This window comes from Mauremys mutica, chromosome 2 (genome assembly GCF_020497125.1).
Source record: "Mauremys mutica isolate MM-2020 ecotype Southern chromosome 2, ASM2049712v1, whole genome shotgun sequence".
Classification (NCBI taxonomy): domain Eukaryota; kingdom Metazoa; phylum Chordata; order Testudines; family Geoemydidae; genus Mauremys; species Mauremys mutica.
In genome coordinates this window covers 59,113,155-59,134,156 of record NC_059073.1, presented here as the reverse complement: position 1 = coordinate 59,134,156, position 21,002 = coordinate 59,113,155, and the positions used below count along the sequence as shown (strand labels likewise).

The 21,002-nt window shown below is 42.7% G+C and overlaps 1 protein-coding gene across 1 annotated transcript in view; it reads left to right on the top strand.

The window, feature by feature from the left end:
- The window catches only part of RDH10 (retinol dehydrogenase 10), a 42,260-nt gene extending 37,106 nt beyond the window's left edge, over positions 1 to 5,154 (top strand). The window contains exons 4-6 of the mRNA XM_045003703.1: positions 456 to 601; positions 1,679 to 1,810; positions 3,746 to 5,154. Coding sequence (XP_044859638.1) covers positions 456 to 601; positions 1,679 to 1,810; positions 3,746 to 3,869 — 402 coding nt within the window. The 3' untranslated portion in view covers positions 3,870 to 5,154. The remainder of the gene's footprint in view (positions 1 to 455; positions 602 to 1,678; positions 1,811 to 3,745) is intronic.
- Positions 5,155 to 21,002: the final 15,848 nt, after the last annotated feature.

The following is a 21,002-nucleotide window of genomic DNA, read 5'->3' as shown; positions in this document are numbered from 1 at the left end:
TAGTGAGTTTCTGGCTCCAGGACTATGCGCTCTCAGAACTTGACTCTAAAAGTAGTATTACTAGCTACTGTGTCTTTAGTCTTTTGTTCTAACAAACTGCCTTATCTGTATAATTTGCTGAATAAGGCCACTTAAATACACTTCAAAGGTCATCTCCTTGATATTTAACTCAAGTTTGTCTGTTTTCAAGGAGTTCTTGTGTTAACTGCCCTAAACGTAACATGACACTTGGGCTGATGTGGCTGTGTATTCAATGCACATCTTTCATCTTGCCGCTTTGAAAATAGATCTACACAGAACCACATCAAATATGCCTTTCCTTTTAATATTATTTACTCTTTGTTACATCATCACCTTTAACTTTGATTGAAAGGATAAAAGGATAGGCCCATTCAATCTGTTATACTCTTCCTTGTGGCACAGTCTTATTTCTTCTTAATTCATTGCCTACACAGGATTATTGTGCCAGCAAATTTGGAGCTGTGGGTTTCCATGAATCTTTGAGTCATGAATTGAAAGCTGCTGACAAAGATGGCATTAAAACAACCCTGGTCTGCCCTTATCTTGTAGACACAGGAATGTTCAGAGGATGTAGAATCAGGTGAGTAGACCAACTGCATGTTCTTTCTCTCTTTCTCCTGCCCTCCACACCACTGGAACTCTGGTCTTAATCCTCTAATTCTGAGCACTTTTTATTTAAAAGAACCCCCACAAAAACACTGAAGTTTGGGGTTGCAAATTAATAGGAAAGGGAAAAACAGTTAAAATGACACCTGCAGTACCTTTATTCATGTAACTCCTCTCGGTGTGGGGCAGTAAAGATGGGTGTGAGGTGGGGACACGTGCACTTCAGGGTAGGTGCTGGTGAAGCATATGTCCACTGACTGACCACTGATTTGGGGAATCTCTTACTAGTAATGTGTAGAGAAACGTTTTAGTTGTGTAATGTACTCTTGTATTTTTTCCCCCAAATCCTGTATTATGCCTGAAGTAAGATGTTACTCAAAATACATTTATTCCAATACCAATAAAATTCTAGTGATTAAAGGTATTATGGGCAATGGGTCGATATGGCAATAGCTGATTTGCTGTGTGATCCTGGACAAGTTGAATTGCTTCCATCAAATTTAGCTTCTGTTTTTGAAGTAAGAATTATGATACTTGCCCCCCCCCCTTTTTTTTTAAGCACTCTGACATCCTGGGTTGTAGTGCTATACAAATATCCATTATTTTAGCCACAGTAAATGGTGTTAATCTCTTGCGTGCATTTTCTAACAGTAGTCCTGGCAGGGATCTATGCCAGCAAAATATTGAGATTGTTTTTACGTGAAGCAATCTTTCATACATGCCAGCTACACTAAAATTTAATGTTTCCTAATATTGAATTAAAATGGCACTTAATAGAACAACATGTGATCAAATTATATGTATTGTGGGTAGCTTAAATCTATAAGATTATCAATGGTCTTTATAATTAAACAAAGCTAAAATATTAATACAAAATCATTGCAAAATTGCTGCTACTTGAGTATTAAAGAATGTTTTTAAATAATCTAAACAAGTGAGCTAATAAACTCTAGAACTAGACAGACTCTGCTTTAATTGTTAATGAAGTAAACAGATTTTTACCAAAAGTCATCTACTTTTGTCAACCTATTTTAAAAATGAAATCTTTCAGAAAAGAAATTGAGCCTTTCCTTCCACCTCTGAAACCGGACTACTGTGTAAAGCAGGCTATGAGAGCTATCCTTACAGATCAGCCTATGATTTGCACCCCTCGCTTGATGTACATGGTAACCTTCATGAAAAGGTAACTTATGAAATACTAGCTACTAAGCACTTCAGACAAATGTACAGATTTAAATCCAAAAAGCTTAGTTAAAGACCTGTTTCCCTGGAGTTCTGTGCACAGATCTCTCCCTTGGCTCACAAGATCACTTTCCACAACATGAGCTCCATGGATCTAGGGACTTACAGGACGAGTTCCCTTTTCCAGAAAAGCCTGAGGCTCCACTAATTTCCCTGCCATCTTCCACACTGTAGAACCCCATTTATGAGTGAGTCCTGAGGTAGTTGCCAGCAGAAGAATCTGTAGCAGCCAAGCGGAGGCCCTAGGCTCCTGCAGATTCCCTGGGATTTACACAGATATTGTGGGAGAGGGGACAATCTGTAAGTAGAACCTGCTACTCGGTCTGAAAAGGCAGGAGAACAAAAACTTTCCATTCTCCCCACTCAGTTGAGTGTTTTTTTTTCTTTTTTGATATTTTTTTTATTTATTTTTTAAATGGGGGAAATCTGTTCTCTGTAGCTAAGCTGACCATTCCAGCACTGGGGTTTCCTCTCAATATCACAGGCAGAACCAGACCAATTGCTCATAAGGAGTTGACTGGATTCCACACACTTGAACAACATACCATTCATACTGCTTTTTGGCAGCTCCACAGCTGATCTATTCCTAGATTTTTATTCTCCAGTATGCAGTACATAGGAAGAGCATTTAAAACTTGGCAAAATTCTTTTTTCAACCCTTTCTTATTGCCGTCTTGTGAGGAATTTGAGGGTTCTACTCCATTCATAACGCAGCAGCTCCTGATCATGGTGGACAGGCACACCCAAGAGTCCAGGAGGTGTTTTTGTTCCTCAGCATCACGTCAGTCCTTCTCAGGAGGGAGTCTGTGCCTCTTCTGGCAACAAGTTGGAAGCTTTATCGGCAACTCCTTTAGAACTGGCTGGAGCTGCAGCATGCTCAGTGGCTTCTTCAGCCAGTGGCTTTCTCAGAGGCTGCCTCAGTGCTCTTTGCACAGACAGTGCTCCATGCAGCATCAGCAGCCAGATCAAAAGCTCTTCCTGCTGTCTCCCGTTCAGCACTCCAGCTTTCCAACAGGGAGATCAAAGGCCCTCTCAGCAGCTTCTGGGCAATCCATGCCCCAGGCAGCAGCAGTTAGATCAAAGGCCTTCTTCCAGTGTTACTGCACAAGTAGTGCTACCAGCAGCAGCAGAACCTGCATCAGCAACATCTACCTCCCAGTGCTCCAGCAGTGGAGAAGTTGAATTCTAACAGCTCAGATCCTGCTGTGTGCCTCATTGGTCCCAATCCAGCAGCCATTCAGCTTACTTGGCACCTACTGCAGGACTAGGTTTTCTGGTTGCTATGGTAATACAAATATGTTGAGTGGAGAGGGAGGAGTGTGGAAAGCCTGCTTTCCCCATTGGAGTTTCCTTGGAGAAGACTGATGTGAACCTCAGTCCTCCTTGTTCTGGGGTACCTTCTATGGGAGGCCCAAAAGATGGGGATATGGGTGGCGACAGACAGCAAGTGATTAAACTATGGAGTTACTGCACACCTTTATCTCTACAGTTGGGAGTTTTGTGTCTCTTTAAATGTACAATGTCGTCTTTTGCTAATGCTGCTTTGAGGGGAGGCTTAGATTTTAGCAGACCTTTTGTTTTTAAACAAGAAGGTGACAGGCAGCACGGGCTAGGTCACAAAGAGGGTTTAGGGGTTCCATGCTAAAGGCTTGGAAAGGAGTAGGAGACAAAAGAAAGAGTCTACCTGTGTAGTTTGAGCTGACTTGTATTTTTATTCTCTTCATAAATATCCTAGTGAAATGAGAGGCATAAATGTTTTGCCCCTTAGGTAGGCCAGAAATGGCTAAACTCTGTCTCCATAAAAGTGGTCATGATGCACAGTAAGTTTCATTCCACTGCCATATAACAGATTTATAACCTCTCCCCTTTTCTTCAGCATCCTGCCCTTTGAAGCAGTTGTGTGCATGTACCGGTTCTTGGGAGCAGACAAGTGTATGTACCCTTTCATTGCTCAAAGAAAACAGGCTACAAACAACAATGAAGCAAAAAATGGAATTTAACACTGTTTTGTACGGACTGGCATTTGTAGCTGAATATGATCAAAAATGTTACATGACCTGAGTTCTGAAGTGCACTTGCATCTAGCTGATGCAAATGTCAACATTTTACTGTGGCATTCTCTTTGATCTTAAACCTGTGTATTGAACTTAAAAATCAATGGGTTTTTTTTACATGCTGTAAATAAACTGACTATAGAGTACTTGGAAAATGTGATAGGTAAAGTGAATTAAAAATGTAGCTACCACCATTGTCCTTTAGACTGTTACTGTATGTACAGTAAAGCTAGTTATACTACTTTTTGTAGAGATGCACTGTGTGAGATCTTTTTTCCTCAGACTGCCAATGTTTAAACACTGTCTACAACTAGAATATGCAGTGTTTCAGAAATTGCTTTTCCTTTCTCTCTGTATTAAAACAAAATCATGCAATTTAAACTACTCCTACGCATGACCTTTTTAGCAAATTCAAGCACTGATTATGAATGCATCTTTCTACATGTTAACCCAAGCTGTAAAGGACCCATGGCTGACCTGTGGTGTAATTTTTATGTAGTGACTGCATGCCTTCTGTGTTTAAAAAGGAATTTGTAAATCTCCAATTCAAAGGCAAATAGATGTCTTTGGAATATTTTCAGAGCAAAGCTGTATTGGGCATCTTATTTTCTTTTTCCTGAGAAATGCGGTCTGTGGTTTAAACCATCCAACTCTTTCAAGTCACTTGACCTGAACTGTGCTCTGTGTTCTGTCCATCACTCTGGATGGCAGGCTCCTGCCCTTATAAACTACATTTTTTTTCTTCCTTCTTAATCTTCCTTCCATCAGCCCCACTGCACCCGCATCACCACACCCTCTGAGGAAGTTGTATTAAATTTCTGTAGCTGGGCTCTTGCCTAAAATACAAAGCAACTCCAGAGATACAAATTGTTTATGTAAGTCCTGGTTTTGTGCCAACTATTAGCAAAAGAAAAAGAAAATAATGCTTGATGCAACTTTACATGTGGAATATGGAAGGGTGTAAAGACTTTTTTTGAAAGTTGTATTTGCATTGTAGAACAGCAAATGACATTTTTACAGTATTTTTTGTAAAGCAAACAATTTTGTGCCTTGAATTTGGTAATTTGTGTATTAGTGAAACATTGTAAAAGTGAACTTCTACCTCTGTATCTTAATGTATACCATCCACTTGTAAATTACTATCAAACAAATTATGTGATTACTTTTTTAGAATGTCTTGTTAAATAGTGACCAATGTTTGTTTATTAAAGTGAGCCACCTTTTACTTAAACTGTGATTGGGATGTTTCCTTGAATGACTTATTGATGTCACAGTACTAACTTATTGATATCAGTTACATGACCTTTGGCATCAACCTAGTTCAAATAATGAACAGTTACTCATTTCCTGAACTAACTTTCTGCATGTTGTAGAACCTGGTGGTACAACCCTTAAATGAAGATCATGAAAGTCCTGTCTCAGTAAGGACTGCAGGATTAGGCCTCTGGTTACAAGGTTTCAAAGCAATCAAATCACTCTTTCACTAACTAACTGGTTACAGAAGCCACTCAAAATATGTGTTTATGATTTGTCTAACCTAAACAACCTTGGGTTTTGGCAGCACTTTAACTCCATCTGTTCAGAAACTGATAGACAATGCATTGTAACCCCCTAGTGTGCATACAGTTATTCTGTAACAATCTAAAGGGTGTTTGTGTCTATAGCTTATTTCGGTAAACATAATGTAATGCCAATAAGTACCGTTGTTGCAGCATGCATACGAGGGGATTGTACTGCACTGACTATATGCTACTTCAGTTTGTTTAGAAACTAATACACTGTGTGTAGACTAATCTTTGTACCATATCCCCCTATATAAACTACCAGCTTTTTAAAAAATAAGTGCTGTTTTTTCAAGGCTATACTGTCTGGTATATCTAGATGAACTTACCATTACAGAAAATACAAGGTCTCTCAAAGGAGCAAATTTGGTAACAGAAGAGGAAGAAGCTAGCTTGAAGCTGCTTCATTTCCTTCGTTAGACAAGTGCTGTGTTGTTGTAAAAATTATTCTTTATGATAGTGACTTCAAATTGGAACTGGTTTAATAAGCTTTTACTTAGTCCCTGGCAGCCCTGTACAGTTATACCAGAATATTTCTTTTCTAGAATTAAGGGGTTTTTTTAATTGTAGAATCTTCTTGTGTTTTTCCCCTCATTTTCTTGCTATAACATCCTGAGTTTGAAATTAAATAGTTGCTTGCATATTTGGTCTGGAAGTTCTCTGAGAAACCCTCCCCCCGCGCCCCCATATCACTTTTATTCACTTTCTCATCTTAGTGACTACCCAATGGTCATGGCACAATTGGCAGTCCTTTAAAACTTGAGCCATGAAGTGTGCCTGTGCCTGTCTATAGTGATTTGAATACATTCCCTCCCAAAGCAGACCCTCATGAAGAAAATGCTGCATATGAAATAGGTCTCCAAACAGTCATTCAGCTGCTACTTGAGTACAAAAGTACCCAAAGAATGGGAAATAGAATGGGCTGCCACAAAAGTAAAATCAACCTACTCCTTCCTATAAGATGCCCAAAACAAAACAGAATGGGGAAGCAATAGTCAATGGAGGAATCTGATTTAAATTGACTTTGTAATAAAACTCTGAACTCTAAATTCCAGATAGTTAACTAGACTGCCACTCCTTCCTTCCGAAGAAGCTAGAATGATCAATATTTCTGGGACAGTAGGGTCAGTGACATGGTGCTAAATAAACAAAATCCCAATTAGTCTGGTATGCTTCAGCCTGGCTATAAGATGGAGGCAGGGAGAAGCCCATGACTGGTTTTTGCCAGTTTTAAAAAAAAAGTAGATTAAGCAGTGGTTACTGTAGACAGCCCCAAAGACTATAGTACTTTAAGATACGTGCTTCCTTTTTCACTTTGTGCTGACACTACACAATACATCTTTGCCATAAAAAGCTTTCAAACTATAAGATTGAGCACCTAGCTACCAGGTCAAAAGTGGGGATTAATTTAGTAGGGTGTTCGTTTCCCTCTCCTTAGACTGTACTAATTACAATGAATATCAATCCAGGCTATAATATTTCCCCAAATCTCTTTAAAAATCAGGGTCCTATCTAGAAGCCTCACATTATCTTTCAAACAAATTGCCCTGTACTGATTTAAAACCAACTGTGTGCCTGGCCAAGTGTCTATGGGCTTTAGATTACTGCAGGAGTGATACCTGGGCCTAGCTAAAGCCTAGTCATCAGGGCAGCTTGTGGTCTTATCTAAGAAGTCTATGATGAGCTTTCATTGGTGGTGAATTTACAAAGCATACCAAAAACAGACATACTGTACAATTTAGCTGCTGTTTTTTCATCAGTTTATTGGATGTTTACACTAGCCCTTAATCACCAAAGTTCCCACTGTTACTGGTTCAGCTCTGGTGGTGTTAGCAATGTTGAGACCACTAGATGTACGTACAGTAGCAGATGGCTGTAGTTTTTAAGTACAATGCTTGCCTAACTGCTCAGAGCAGGTCTATATATTGGCATTCTTAAAGTGATGGTGGCTGCCAAATTCTTGTCTACACCAATGCTAGGAGAGGTAGGAAATTTGAGAAAAAAGCAGTGTGCAGATGAGACCAAGGCTGCCGACAGAAGGACCACAAACAAGAACAGATCCTAAAAAATGTTGTGAACTTTCTAATCTCCCTAATATCCCCTATCCAAATGACAAATGCCATCTTCTGTCTGCTTGCTGTGGCTTAAAATAAAATCAATTTAGTGATTGGTCTCTGCACTTCATTTCCAGAGTTATAAAAGTGATCCTCTCTGTTAAATAACCACAATCTTATATTAAAGTTTAATTTGTTGTTGACATACATCTTTTAGTATTTGCAATATAAGGCACTTGGTCAGTTCCAGCGACAGCTGGGAATGTCTGAGGAATGCTGCAGAAGTGGGAAGGTGCAGACTGCTCAGTGGTTAGGTAAAGGGTCTCCCTAGAACACTTTTATGGCCCACTAGAGGAAATCGATCAATACAGAGACAAATAAGCAAATGCACTAGTTAGGGCAACAGGTCTACCTTTATTGAAACCTCCAAAGACCATAAAATGTTTGTAACCTTTCTGATGGAAGTAATTTCTAAAAAATAATTTGAAAAGTATTTTAATAAAGGAACCTTATTTATAGTCTGAGGAGTGCTTATCAGCCACAGCTGTTGAGATTGCGGTATTCTCAAGAGAACAAGTCATTTCACCCTCACTTAAAGAGAGAGGCAGTTATTTAAACTGACTAGTTTGAGTCACTGCCTAAGAAAGTCAAACCAGGGGGTCAGAAATGCCAACCCCAAAGCTTCTTCTCAAGACACGGTTTTAATTGAACAATTATGCTAGATTAGGGAGGCAGAGCTTTCCTCCCTCCCATGAATTTTTGATATGTAAATATTTGCAGTCCCATTCGAAGAGTTTCAACTGAAGACCTGGAGTATCTATTGAGAACAGTTGGGTCAGCTAAACCATCCCCTTTTACTGAAGGGGCAAAAAACGCATGCAAATCCGTAACTCATATGCTTGTGAGGCCCAAATCTCTTGTTTTCCAGAAACTGCATTTTTTCCTTTCCCTTTTCTTCTGACGCATGAACAGTCAGATGTGGAGATGCTTTCAGTGTTCCTGGGATCCACCTTGGGAAGCTGAGTCTTTGTTACTAAACATTTGGAATTGGACCTAAAATTATTCTCTCACATGGGACCCATAACACAATCTGCTGCCTTGAAAATTTTTTGACTGAGAGGGCTGGGAAGCAGCGAAACTAATACAGCACTCTGGGCCAGAGGGAATGAGACAGAGCAAAAGCTAAAGCCCCACCGGGAAAATCATTAACCTCAGATTCTACAGCTGCTGTAACTTCCTGTTCCATCATTGCCTGGAGTTCTTCCTCAAGTTGCACTCCCTGAAGATAATTCCAGCAGCACAGTATCATAGAAAGGCAGGGCTGGAAGGACCTTAAGAGGTCAAGTCCCGTCTACTGCACTGAGGCAGGACCTCTGCATCTCTGAGCCCAAGGCAGGCAATTCAGAAAGAGCGAAATGAAGTGAGAGAGGCTATTCTTTTGGCCTTTTCTGACTGGCCTGTACACAGATTTCTAGCCCAATTTCAATTACAGCTACAGAGGGGAGAGGTTGAATCGCTTGTCCTCAGAGCTATTTGGTGGCTTAAAACAAAGGCGTCCCTGACATTAGAAAAATGCAACACCAGCCAGAAGGCACAGCGCACACTTTCTGCTAACTCCCCTCCTCTCCACTCTCCACCTGAAAAAAATGTCTTCCTTTTAGGGGGCATGCATTTGTAGGTGTTTTAAATAATGTTTCAGCAGTAAAAATCTGTGTTGTCCGTCCCCATTCAGGGAGGCAAAAGAGCAGCAATTGTCTCGTTTTATTAAGTCTAGAGCCTAGTAAAAGCTGTAGTTGATACTGACACAGAGGAGCCAAATTACCACAGGAGGAAAAAATGTCATACAGGTTTCATTGATTTAACACACACATTTTATAGGAAGGCTTCTAAATCCCTTCATGTGAAATGATGTGAGCCTATGACATTCCAGATAAAACGGGAGCTAAAGAAAACTGAGACGTGCTCACTACCTATCTCTCTGCTGTGTCACATTTCCCTGCGCTCTCACCAGACACCCACAGCTGGTGCCTTCAGACTTTGCAGAGAGAACGCTTGGGAATTTTGCAGGTAAAAAGCCAGTTTCTGACATCACCATCGGCTGATGAATCACAAATGTGATCCCTCCTGCGTCCTTCTGAACACACCCCAGCCTCTGAAATGTAGAATTAAAATCCTATTATCGTCTGTTACTTGTATTGCACAAAGGTGTGGATCCAAAACAAGTTACACCCATGTAAGCAGGTTTGAACTGATTTTTTAACACGGTCAGCATTCTTAGGGTCTGATCCTGCAAAGTGCTCCATTCAGGCAGATCCCCCATTGAAGTTAATGGGGCTCCTTGCAGGCATTCACTGACCTGGAGCTCATAGGCTGGGCAGGCAATAGTTATTTGGGAAGTTATTAGCAGGAACTGGATGGAATTTTTACGTTCCATTTTATAAATATTAGACTTAATTACTACATGGCCTAGCAGTAGTTTGGACTGGACAAACTATCAATTCTTCATCAAGTGCTGGTCCCTATTTCTATTCCACTGTGGGTGTGTGAATGTTTTCCATGCTCCTGGTGTTGGAGAATTCTTGTAAGCAGTGTCTGTTGGTCCACACATGTGCCCTTGCCTGCCTTGTGGTGTCAATGGAAGGCATAAAGGGCTGAGCAGAGTGGACTAACCGCCTCTCCAGTTCATTCTTACCGATGCCTGGTCTGAGTCAGAGCCTCCACTGTCCAGAGTTTTCCTTCAATTTCTTTGATCTGCAATTATTTCAAAGTTTGCCTTCATGTCTTATTGTATAAAGGTCTTTATAGTTAGTAAGTTTTTAATAGTTTTCTAGTTAGATTTCCTCGCCTTGGGGAACCACCCCCCACCACCTCCCACATACTTCATTATGCGTATTGGACTATGCCCAGAACTCTAGGCTTTAAAAACGGTGTGTCCTGCCCCCTTTCCTTCTTGGTCAGCAACAACCACCAGTGCTGTCTCAGGGAGGCGCATAGCACAGCTAAGTGTAATACCTGCTGTTCTTTCCCTAGCCATACCTGTGAGGTGAGGGAACCATGGCTTAGAAAACACCTCATGGAGAAGGCCATGACGCCACAGTCAGACCCAGGCTGTAGGCCTCCCCGCCTGCCACCCCCAAGCCCCTGTACATCAGCCTGAATCAACACGGAATGCGCCTCTTGCCACGAAGTCTGACTCTGTTGCAGGGGACTCCATATCAACAGACCTCCTGTCGGGGTCTCATCCAGGAGGTAAAGAACACTTGTACAAGCATAAAAGCAGGTCTTCTTCTAAGTCTGCTTTGAAGACATCCAACACAACTCTGCCTAAATCAAGCAAATCTTCTCATTCAATCCCTAAAGACTTAGTACATCTTAATTCCTAGGGCCATGACGCTAAAGTCCATAAACCCAGGTTTCTACTGGAACCAGACTCTGTGCCATTAATACTGTCCAAGTCAAAAACGTCATGATCAGTTGAGTCTGGCATAATCAGAGCTTCTACCATTGATGGCACTGTTGCTGTCTCACACTCCGGCTACAGGGAACCTCCATCCTCTGACCCCATGAGCACAAATGAATGGGACCCCTGGAAGTCCAGGGAGATCAGAAACTTTTATAACACCAGAGGCCATCTTTTCTCTTTCTGAGCTTCAGTTTCCCCCCATCACTAGGACCTTCTCTAAGGAGACTGTGACTCCACCAAAGGATGTTACCTTTGACAGAAGCCTATCTCCTCTTCCATCTACCCTTTCCATCCTCTGTCAGAACTGCCATTGGATATAGACACTCTCTTCTCTTCCTTGGGAGAATCTGATCCTCCAGAGAGTCATCATCTCCCCCAAGAAATGTTAGTCCAGACAGGAGATCCAGAGTCTCTTAGTACCAACCTCTGCTTTGACATTTACCTTAGGACAGTTGGTACCCCATGCTTTGGAGACCCCCACAACCTCTGCCTGAATGAACATACCCGTCATACTGGGGAGCATGGAACCTGTATGCAAAATATACAGAGCCCATGCGTTCTGCCAGGGAGCCTCTGCACCCTTCTTCTCTAAGGGAACAGTCAGAGCCTCCTCCTGAACCCACAGAAGAGGTGGGACATGAACCAGTTCTGCTGGTACCAACAAGAATGTCTTCTTCATCTCCTGATTAAGCAGTAACCTGGCATCTCTGTCCTCTCCAGATGACCAAAAACAGTTTCAGGATTTACTGTGAAGGGATGCAGAAGAACTCCAGATGTCCCTAGAGGAGGTTGAGGACTGTCAACACAAACTCCTGGATTCCTACAAACCACCCGATCCAGTTGAATAGTATTTCCAGCTAATGAAGCTTTTCTGGCCTAAAGGAGTCTGGCCTACACCAGCTACCTCCGCTCTTACCCACAACAGGGCAGATAAATGTTATTTTGTTCCAGCTGAGGGAGCACCCTGCATCAAACTCTCTGGTCATCCAGGCTGCCACAGAGAGAACTAGACAGCAAATCCACTCCTTCTGACCAGGAGGCAAAGTGTTTAGATTTGTTGGTAAGAAAGGTTTTCACATCTATTAGCCTTCAGTTCAGAAGAGCAAACTATCAAGAATTGCTAGTTAAGTACAAGTGTCTCAGCTATTCCAATTTCACAGATTTTGTAGACAACCTACCACAGCAGGACAGATCTCACATACAGGCTTGTATTAAATAAGGTTAGCTCGTGCCCAAAATCACACTTCAATCAGTAGTTGATGCAGCAGACACATCATCAAGGTCAACAGCAGTGGCTGTTGTGATACACCATAAGTCATAGTTGCATGCTTTGGGGTTTTCCAGGGAGGTCCAAAACACCATGGAGGACTTATCCTTGGATGAAACCCATCTTTTCATTGAAAAGGTGGATGAGTCCTTACAGGGCTCCAGGGCCATCCACCACCCCCTGGGAATATGTATACCTGTTCCAAACTGCAAGTATCACTAGCAGTCTTACAAACCTAGACCAGCATCTCAAGAGTTTTATCACCAGCAGTCTTTTGACCCTTCTCTTAAGAGACAGAGAGTACAGAAGTCTCATTTTCCTGTACCTCCCACATCTGCATTGCCATCTCAATCCCATCCCTCAGCAAAAAAATATTTTGGATGGGAGTTTGGGAGCGGCAAACCATTTATGATGCCACCACTAACCAATCCCCACATATTCTTCCGGGGCTGTTTAACACTCTATTTCCACAACTGGAGTACCCTTATAATGCACAAGTGGGGACCTATCAGGGATGGTCCAGATAATATTTAGTCCTGCCTTGAGTGCAAGGACTGGACTAGAAAACCTCTCAAGGTCCCTTTCAGTCCTATGGTTCTATGATTCTATGATTTGATATCATCCATTCTGGCTATGCAATCGAGTTTATTTCCCTACCTCCTCCAAAACCTCCATTCCTGTCCTTCTTCATGGACCATTCTCATGAGGGGATTTTCAGGCAGGAAGTGGAATCTCTCCTGCAGCGAGAAGAAAAACACTGCATGCATCTTCAACACCAAAGGAAGGATTTTTACTCTATGTTATTCCTAGTGCCCAAGAAGACGGGAGGTGGGAGACCCTGTCCTCGATCTTGTCAATCATCTTTATTTGCAAACTGGTCACTTTGGCATCAATAATCCCACTCCTGGAGAAAGACAAGTGGTTTACAGCTCTTGATATGAACAATGCTTACTTTCACATGGAAATTCACCCTGCCCACAGGCATTTTCTCAGATTCATGGTAGGCCCCAACCACTTTCAGTACAGGGTGCTCCCATTCAGTTTCAACACTGTCTCCATGGTCTTTACCAAGGTCTTTCTGATCATAGCAGCTCATATCAGATGGAACAGCTTCACCATTTTCCCATCTTGACAAATGGCTTCTCATTGCCAAGACACGTCAGGAAGCTTATGAGTCGACCTCATCAATGCTTCAACTTCTTTCTTCTCTAGGCATTATTGTGAGCTTGCAAAAGTCTGTCCTCACTCCTGTGCAGACTATAGACTTCATAGGTGCCACCCTAGTTTCAGTCACGGTGAGAGCTTATACACCAAGGGACAAGTTTCACAACATGAGGAACTCGATAGATCAGGTTATACACAACCCTCAAGCTCCAGTCAGAATTTGTTCTTTACCTCCTGGGGCACATGGCTTCAGGTACTTATATTACCCATTTGCCAGACTCCACCTATGTTGCCTTCAGGCATGGCTCCAGACAGTGTATTCACCAACCAAATAGAGAATGAATTCCATGGTAAAAATTATTTCCAGAGTAACATCTTCCCTGATGTGCTGAAAGGATCCCCTCAGGTTTGTGGGCATCGCCTTCCTACCATCCTTCCCAGAAAAGATTATAATTATAGATGGTTCTCTCAGGCTGTGGAGCCTGTGACGTTGCAGTCTATATAATTTTATAAAAATATGCTTATGAGTGAATATAATGTAACTGGAATATGCTTCATGCAAAAGGTCTCTTGTAAGGTATCGTTACAAAGCTTATAATCTACTGAGTGTGGTCATCCTATTTGTATAAATGTACCACTCTTGTATCTGAAACTAGAAATATTAAATATAACTCTGAGGGCCTACTGTAATTATGCAAAGTGTGGGCCATTAATGGTGGTTTAGAATCTTGATGACTCCCATTAACCAGGACAATTGTCTGCAGATGGGTGTGTTTTACCTGTAAGTCTTCCTGTATATGTGTGTGCTGGCAAGTGGGCAATGAAGTCTTGCAGTGACATGTGATCATGTCACCTGAACTGGAATCCATCTTTAACCTGGTGTCTTTCCACTGAGGAGGGGGTGGAAACCCAAAGAGGGACAAAGGATTCCCACCTTATGCAAAAGCTATATAAAGGGGTGGAACAGAACAAAGAGGAGAGAGGAGCCATCATGAAGAATCCCCTAGCTACCACCTGAGCTGGAACAAGAGCTGTACCAGAGGAAAGAATTGTGCCCAGGCTTGGAAGGTGTCCAGTCTGAGGAAAAAATTTACTGAAGCATCTCTGAGGGTGAGATTATCTGTATTCGGTTTGATTAGACATAGATTTGCACATTTTATTTTATTTTGCTTGGTGACTTACTTTGTTCTGTCGGTTACTACTTGGAACCACTTAAATCCTACTTTCTGTATTTAATACAATCACTTTTTACTTATTAATTAACTTAGAGTATGTATTAATACTTGGGGGAGCAAACAACTATGCATATCTCTCTATCAGTGTTATAGAGGGCGAACAATTTATGAGTTTACCCTGTATAAGCTTTATACAGGGTAAAACAGATTTATTTGGGTTTAGACCCCATTGGGAGTTGGGCAGCTGAGTGTTAAAGACAAGCACACTTCTGTTAGCTGCTTTCAGGTAAACTTGCAGCTTTTGGGCAAGTAATTCAGACCCTGGGTCTGTGTTGGAGCAGACGGGAGTGTCTAGCTCAGCAAGACAGGGTGCTGGGGCTCCAAGCTGGCAGGGAAGGCAGGGGTAGAAGTAGTCTTGGAACATCAGGTGGCAGCTCCCAAGGGGGTTTCTGTGATCCAATCCGTCACAGAGCCCACATGGACAGCCATATGACACAGTGCACTTGGACACCATAAGAGACCAAGATGCACATCAACCTTCTAGAACTTCAGGCAGTTTCAGAAGCTTGCAAGGTTTTTCTACAATTCATCCAGTCCCCTTATGTCCTCATAATGTAAGACAACAGGACAACCATCTTTTACATCAACAAATAAGGAGGGGCGAGATCAATCCCCCTGTGTGTAGAAACGGTTATTCTGTGGAACTGGAGTAGGAGGACTCAAATCACCCTGTTGGCAGCTTACCTTCTAGGAACTCAGAATGTGTTGATGGACTCCCTCAGCAGGCATTCTGGTATCTATCACAAGTGGGAATTGCACAATTCAGTAGTAAACAGCATCTTCACTCAATGGGAGACTGCCAACCAGGATCTGTTTTCATCCCAAATGAACAAGAAATGCAACATATATTGTTCCAGAAGAGCTATAGATCTACACTCTCCTTCTCCCCTGGTCAGACCATCTGAGCTATGCTTTTCTTCCCTTAGCATTCCTACCTTGGGTCTTAAGGAAAATTCATCAGAACAGGGCACAAGTCCTCCTCGTTGCCCACACTGGCCCAGATAGTTTTGGTTCCCAAATCTCCAGTGACTGCCATCTCATCCCCCGATCAGCATCCAGCCCGTTTCTGATCTCTTGACCAGGAAAAGTGCAAGATCAAACATCCCAATTCTGAGGCACTTCATCTCATAGCTTGGTTTTTGAATGGGTGTCATCATTAGAACATTCCTGCTCTGTAGCCATACAAACCATAACTAATAATAGCAGGAAGGACTCCACTAAGAAATACTATTCAGCCAAATGCAAGCATTTTTTCCATCTGGGCATAGCAGAAACATGTATCTCCTGAATCAGCAGATATCCCCCATATTTTGGATTATATTCTTTTTCCCAAAACAGCTGGGATCTCCCACAGTTCTTTAGACGTCCACCTGGCAGCAATTAGTGCATGCTCTCCACCAGCAGAGGGTTATTCAATTTTCATTCACCGGTTGACTAGCAGATTCTTAAAGGGTGTAAACAGAACTTGCCTACCAGCAAAGAAACCCAGTCCTCATTGGGACTTAAATCTTGTGCTTTTGGCACTCTGTAATCCTCCCTTCGAACCATTAGCTACCTGTTCCATGTCTCACTTAGCAATGAAAGTTGCATTCCTTGTGGCCATCACTTGAGCCAGAAAAGTGCGTGAGCTGGGAGCTCTAATGGTGGATCTGCAATACACTATATTCCACAAAGACAAAGTCTCTTTACGACCACCTCCAAAATTCACCCCCAAACTAGCATCAGAGTTTCACATAAACCAGTCAATCCACGTACCTGTGTTTTTTTCCCGAAACTGCATGTATCTAAGGAGGAGAGGCGACTTCCCTCCCTTGACATATGAATGTTCTTGCCTTCTAGAAAAGATTGTTTCTAGCTATAGCAGAACGAGCCTGAGGTCAAACTAGATCCTCCCAGAGGATTTCTAAGCAGATCATTCTACAAGAGCACAAGCAACTTCACTGACATTGCTTCAAAAAATATCCTTAGTTGACATTTACAGAGCAGCTACCTAGAATTCCATCCACATATTTGCAAGATATTATGCTTTAGTGCAGAACTCCTCCACTAACGCATCCTTTGGGACAGCAGTTCTCCAAAAGGTTCTGCCATCTACATTTTTTCACCCACCTCCTACTTGTGTATTGCTTATCAGTTACCTACAGTGGAATACCCATAGGGACCTGCACTCAGAGAAGAAAAGGAAGTTACTTACCTTATAGTAACTGGAGGTTCTCCAAGTTGTGTGGTCCATATCTGTATGCCACCAGCTGCCCTCCTTCCCTTCTATTTGGATCTTTACTGGATTTGCAGTAGAGAAGGAACTGGAGAGGTGGTTGGTCCACTCTGCCCTTTACCCCTTTGTTTGAAAGCACATTGAAAGCAAGGGTGCATGCATGGGCCATCGGAAACTGCTTGCAAGAGTTCTCTAACTCAGTTTGCATGGAATGCATGCACACATCCATGATGGATTACAGATAGGAATCACATGACTTGAAGAACCTCCAGTTACAATAAGGTAAGTAACTTCCCCTTTTCAACTGTCATATAAAGGAATCCCTATGGTCCACATACTATTTTACAGCCATGTAGTTTCTTGTACCTAACAGTTGGGATCATTGATATACTATAATACATACTGCATTTACATTTTATAAATGTATGCTTAGCCCAGATAGTTAGGGCTAAGTGTTGGCCAAAGTGAGGGAGAAGGACACTTGGAAGTATGATGGGCTAGGTGTAAAGGTTTGCAAATGACTTTCCATAAAGAGTTTAGGAGTTGTGTTAGGAACTAGCTTAATAAATTAATGCAAACTACATATCTGCCTGAGCATGCCTGAGCATCTGTACAGCAGACTCCTGCTAACAAGCTATTACTTACAAGAGCTCACAAATAATTTAATGAGAACTATTTGTGAACCCTTTTAAATACAGTTGTGTTGTTTACTTTGTTTGCAATTCCATTTTATTTAGGTACTTCTTTCTTACAAGAAACAGAAAACCAGGCTGCCTTTTTAAGTCCACTGTTTAGGTCACCTGGATATTAATACTGATCAAACTCGCAAATCAAAACGTTAGATGTCCAAGTTGCAGATACAATTACTGTAAATAGTAGTGGGGGCAAAAATGCACCCCTAAAGAGAGGCCAACTTTTGAAAATGTGGCCCAAAGCTTGAGAAGTAGAATTGTATAGGCTCTCTTAGAAAACAGGTCCTGTCTTATTTCTTCTACTTTTTTAAACTGGCTTGGAACCAGATGTTTTCACTTGAATTTGATCCCAGGCATTCCTGGTGATGTCAGACTCAGATCCAAAAGGTAATGATGAAGTCAAGAGTTGAAAAATTATCAAGGCCTAATCTTGCAATTTAGTCCCTTGTAAATCATTGGAGTTAGTTATTACAGGGCAGTTCTTACCAGACTAGTTCTCTTGAGAATTTGCATTAACATAGCCACCTGCTTTACTGTCAAAGAGATAAATTTCTTTGAAGAGAATCTTCCACTCTTGATTTTATTTATGGCTGTGGGGGATGGATGGATTGACTGGGAAACTCTTAGATTGTGAGTCTTGGGGTATGCCATTTCAGTGAATGGTGTAATTCATTTAGTTTGCTTGATAATTCACATAAGGTCATAAAATTAAACATATAGCATCAAGCAACTAAAAGCTCATTTGCTGGTGTGAACTTTACACTGATACATATGAAGCTTAGCTGACCTCTTTATTAAAATCTATGATCATTTCAGAGCTATTCTGTAGCCTAATACTACACAGAAACTGCCATTGCATATGCCTGCTCAGTATCTTGATTGCCAGTATATGAATAGTGCATCTATGATTTTGAAAATGTCTCCACTAGGAGATAAAAGGAAATCCAGGATAAGAAAACTAGCTCAATGGGACAGATCCTTCAGCTGTATCCTCATAGGTGCAGGTGCTACCCATGCATTGTAATTTGTAGTATCAGAGCATATGTTTGTGAATGGACAATGCTTTCTCTTGAATCAAAGCAGATACCATTAAAATCTTTGCATACATTTATAAGCCATAAGTTTGTTACAACTTAAAGCCTAAGAGAGCCACACAAACATGTAGCATAACTCAAATAACATTGTTTTTCCTTTCAGGAAATGTCATAGAGTCAAATGAAGAAACGTCACTGAGTGAAATAGAAATTCAAGATGGAAAATATCTGTTAGGTTCAAGTCCATCCCCTACCCATATGAGATTGCTTCTGACTATATTTTCTCAAGTATTTCCTCCAGTTTAGTTTAAAATGCTTTAATTGATGAGGCTTGCACTGCTTCCTTCAGGAGACTATTCCACTGTACACAAGTTTGAGGCTAGGAAGCTTTCCCTTCCCTCAATTTCATCCTATTGTTTCTGGTTAGAATGCCTTTGACCACTTACTCTCCCTCATTGATGTGGATGTCTTTCACAGACAGGCAGTATTTAGCCAACATTTCATAGGCTCTGACTCCTTGGGTGCTCTGGGGCTGGAGCACCCACAGGGAAAAAATGGTGGGTGCTCCCACCCCCCAGCACCTCCTGCCCGCTGGTGGGCCCCAGGGATCAGTGCCTCCCCCTCCCCCCTTGTGCAGCCGCCCACCATGATCAGCCATTTCACGGTATGCAGGAGGCTCATGGAGGGAGGCGGGAGGAGCGAGGAGGCGGTGCTCAGGGGAGGGGGCAGAATGGGGCAGGAAGAGGCAGGGCAGGGGTGGAGCAGGGCGGGGGTGGTGCCTTGGGAGAAGGGGTGGAATGGGGATGGGGCCTGGGGCAGAACCGGGGGTTGAACACCCCCTGGCACATTGGAAAGTCAACACCTGTGCAACATTTATTGTAGAATCATAGAAATGTAGGGCTGGAAGAGACATTGAGAGGGCCTCTAGTTGAGCCCCCATTTCGCTAAGGCAGGGCCAAGTGTATCTAGACCATCTCTGAAAAGTGTTTGTCTAACCTTCCTTGGAAACCTATTCTAGTGCTTAACTATCCTTATACTGTAGTTAGAAAGTTTTTCCTAATATCTAACCTAAATCTCCCTTGCTGCATATTAAGCCCATTACAGTAACTCCTCACTTAAAGTCATCCTGGTTAACGTTATTTCGTTTTACGTTGCTGATCAATGAGAGAACATGCTCGTTTAAAGTTGTGCAAAGCTTCCTTATAACATTGTTTGGCAGCCGCCTGCATTGTCCACTGCTTGCAGAAAGAGCAGCCCATTGAAGCTAGTTGATGGGGGTTTGGAACCAGGGTAGACCAGCAGTCCCCCTATCAGCTCCCACTCCCTTAAGTTCCCTGTGCAGCAGCCGCCCAGCAGGCTATCAATTGCTGGCAGTTCAGCTGTCCCTGCCCCCACTGCCATGTGCTGCTCCTGCCTTCTGCTTTGGAGCTGCTCCTGGGAGCCTCCTGCTTGCTGTGCAGGGGAGAAGAAGAGGGGGGCTAATGTCAGGGTGTCCCCCTCCCCCCTGCTCCTGCCTCAGCTTACCCCATCTCTATAGAGTGGGGGCTGGGGGACACACACGACAGGGCTCAGGACTGAGGGAGCTTGCTGGCAGCAGCTGCTGTCTCAATTTGCTGATCTACTTAAAATGGCAATGTACTTAGAGTGGGTAAGTGTACTTAAAGGGCCAGTGCGCATCTCTCTCTCACACACACACAGGGTGTGTGTCTCTGTCCAGCAGTGGCTCCAGGCACCAGCGCTCCAAGCGCGTGCCTAGGGCAGCAAACCACAGGGAGCGCCCTGCCGGTCCCTGCAAGGGCGGCAGTCAGGCTGCTTTCAGTGGCACGCCTGTGGGAGGTCCGCTGGTCCCGCGGATTTGGTGGCGATTTAGCAGCAGGTACACCGAAGCCACGGGACCGGCGGACCTCCCGCAGGCAAGCCACCGAATCCACGGGACTGGGGACCTCCCGCAGGCGTGCCGCCAAAGGCTGCCTGACTGCCGTGCTTGGGGCGGCAAAAAAGCTAGAGCCACCCCTGTCTCTGTCTGCCATGCTGTCTCCCCTCCCTCCATTTGTGCTGCATTGTAGAGTGTGAGGCTACATTAACAATGTGTTAACCCTTGAGGGATCAGCAGCATGCTAGTTCATCATTTAGCAGTAAGGCATTTCCTGGGAAATATCCCACCCTCTCCCACCCTCTGACTTCACCACCTCAACCAAGCTTCACAATCGTCATTGCTGTATACAGTATTAAATTGTTTGTTTAAAACTTATACTCTGTGTGTGTGTGTGTTTGTGTGTGTGTGTGTATCTTTGGTGAAAAAATTTTCCCTGGAACCTAACCCCCCCTATTTACATTAATTCTTATGGGGAAATTGGATTCACTGAACATCGTAAAGTCACATTTTTCAGGAA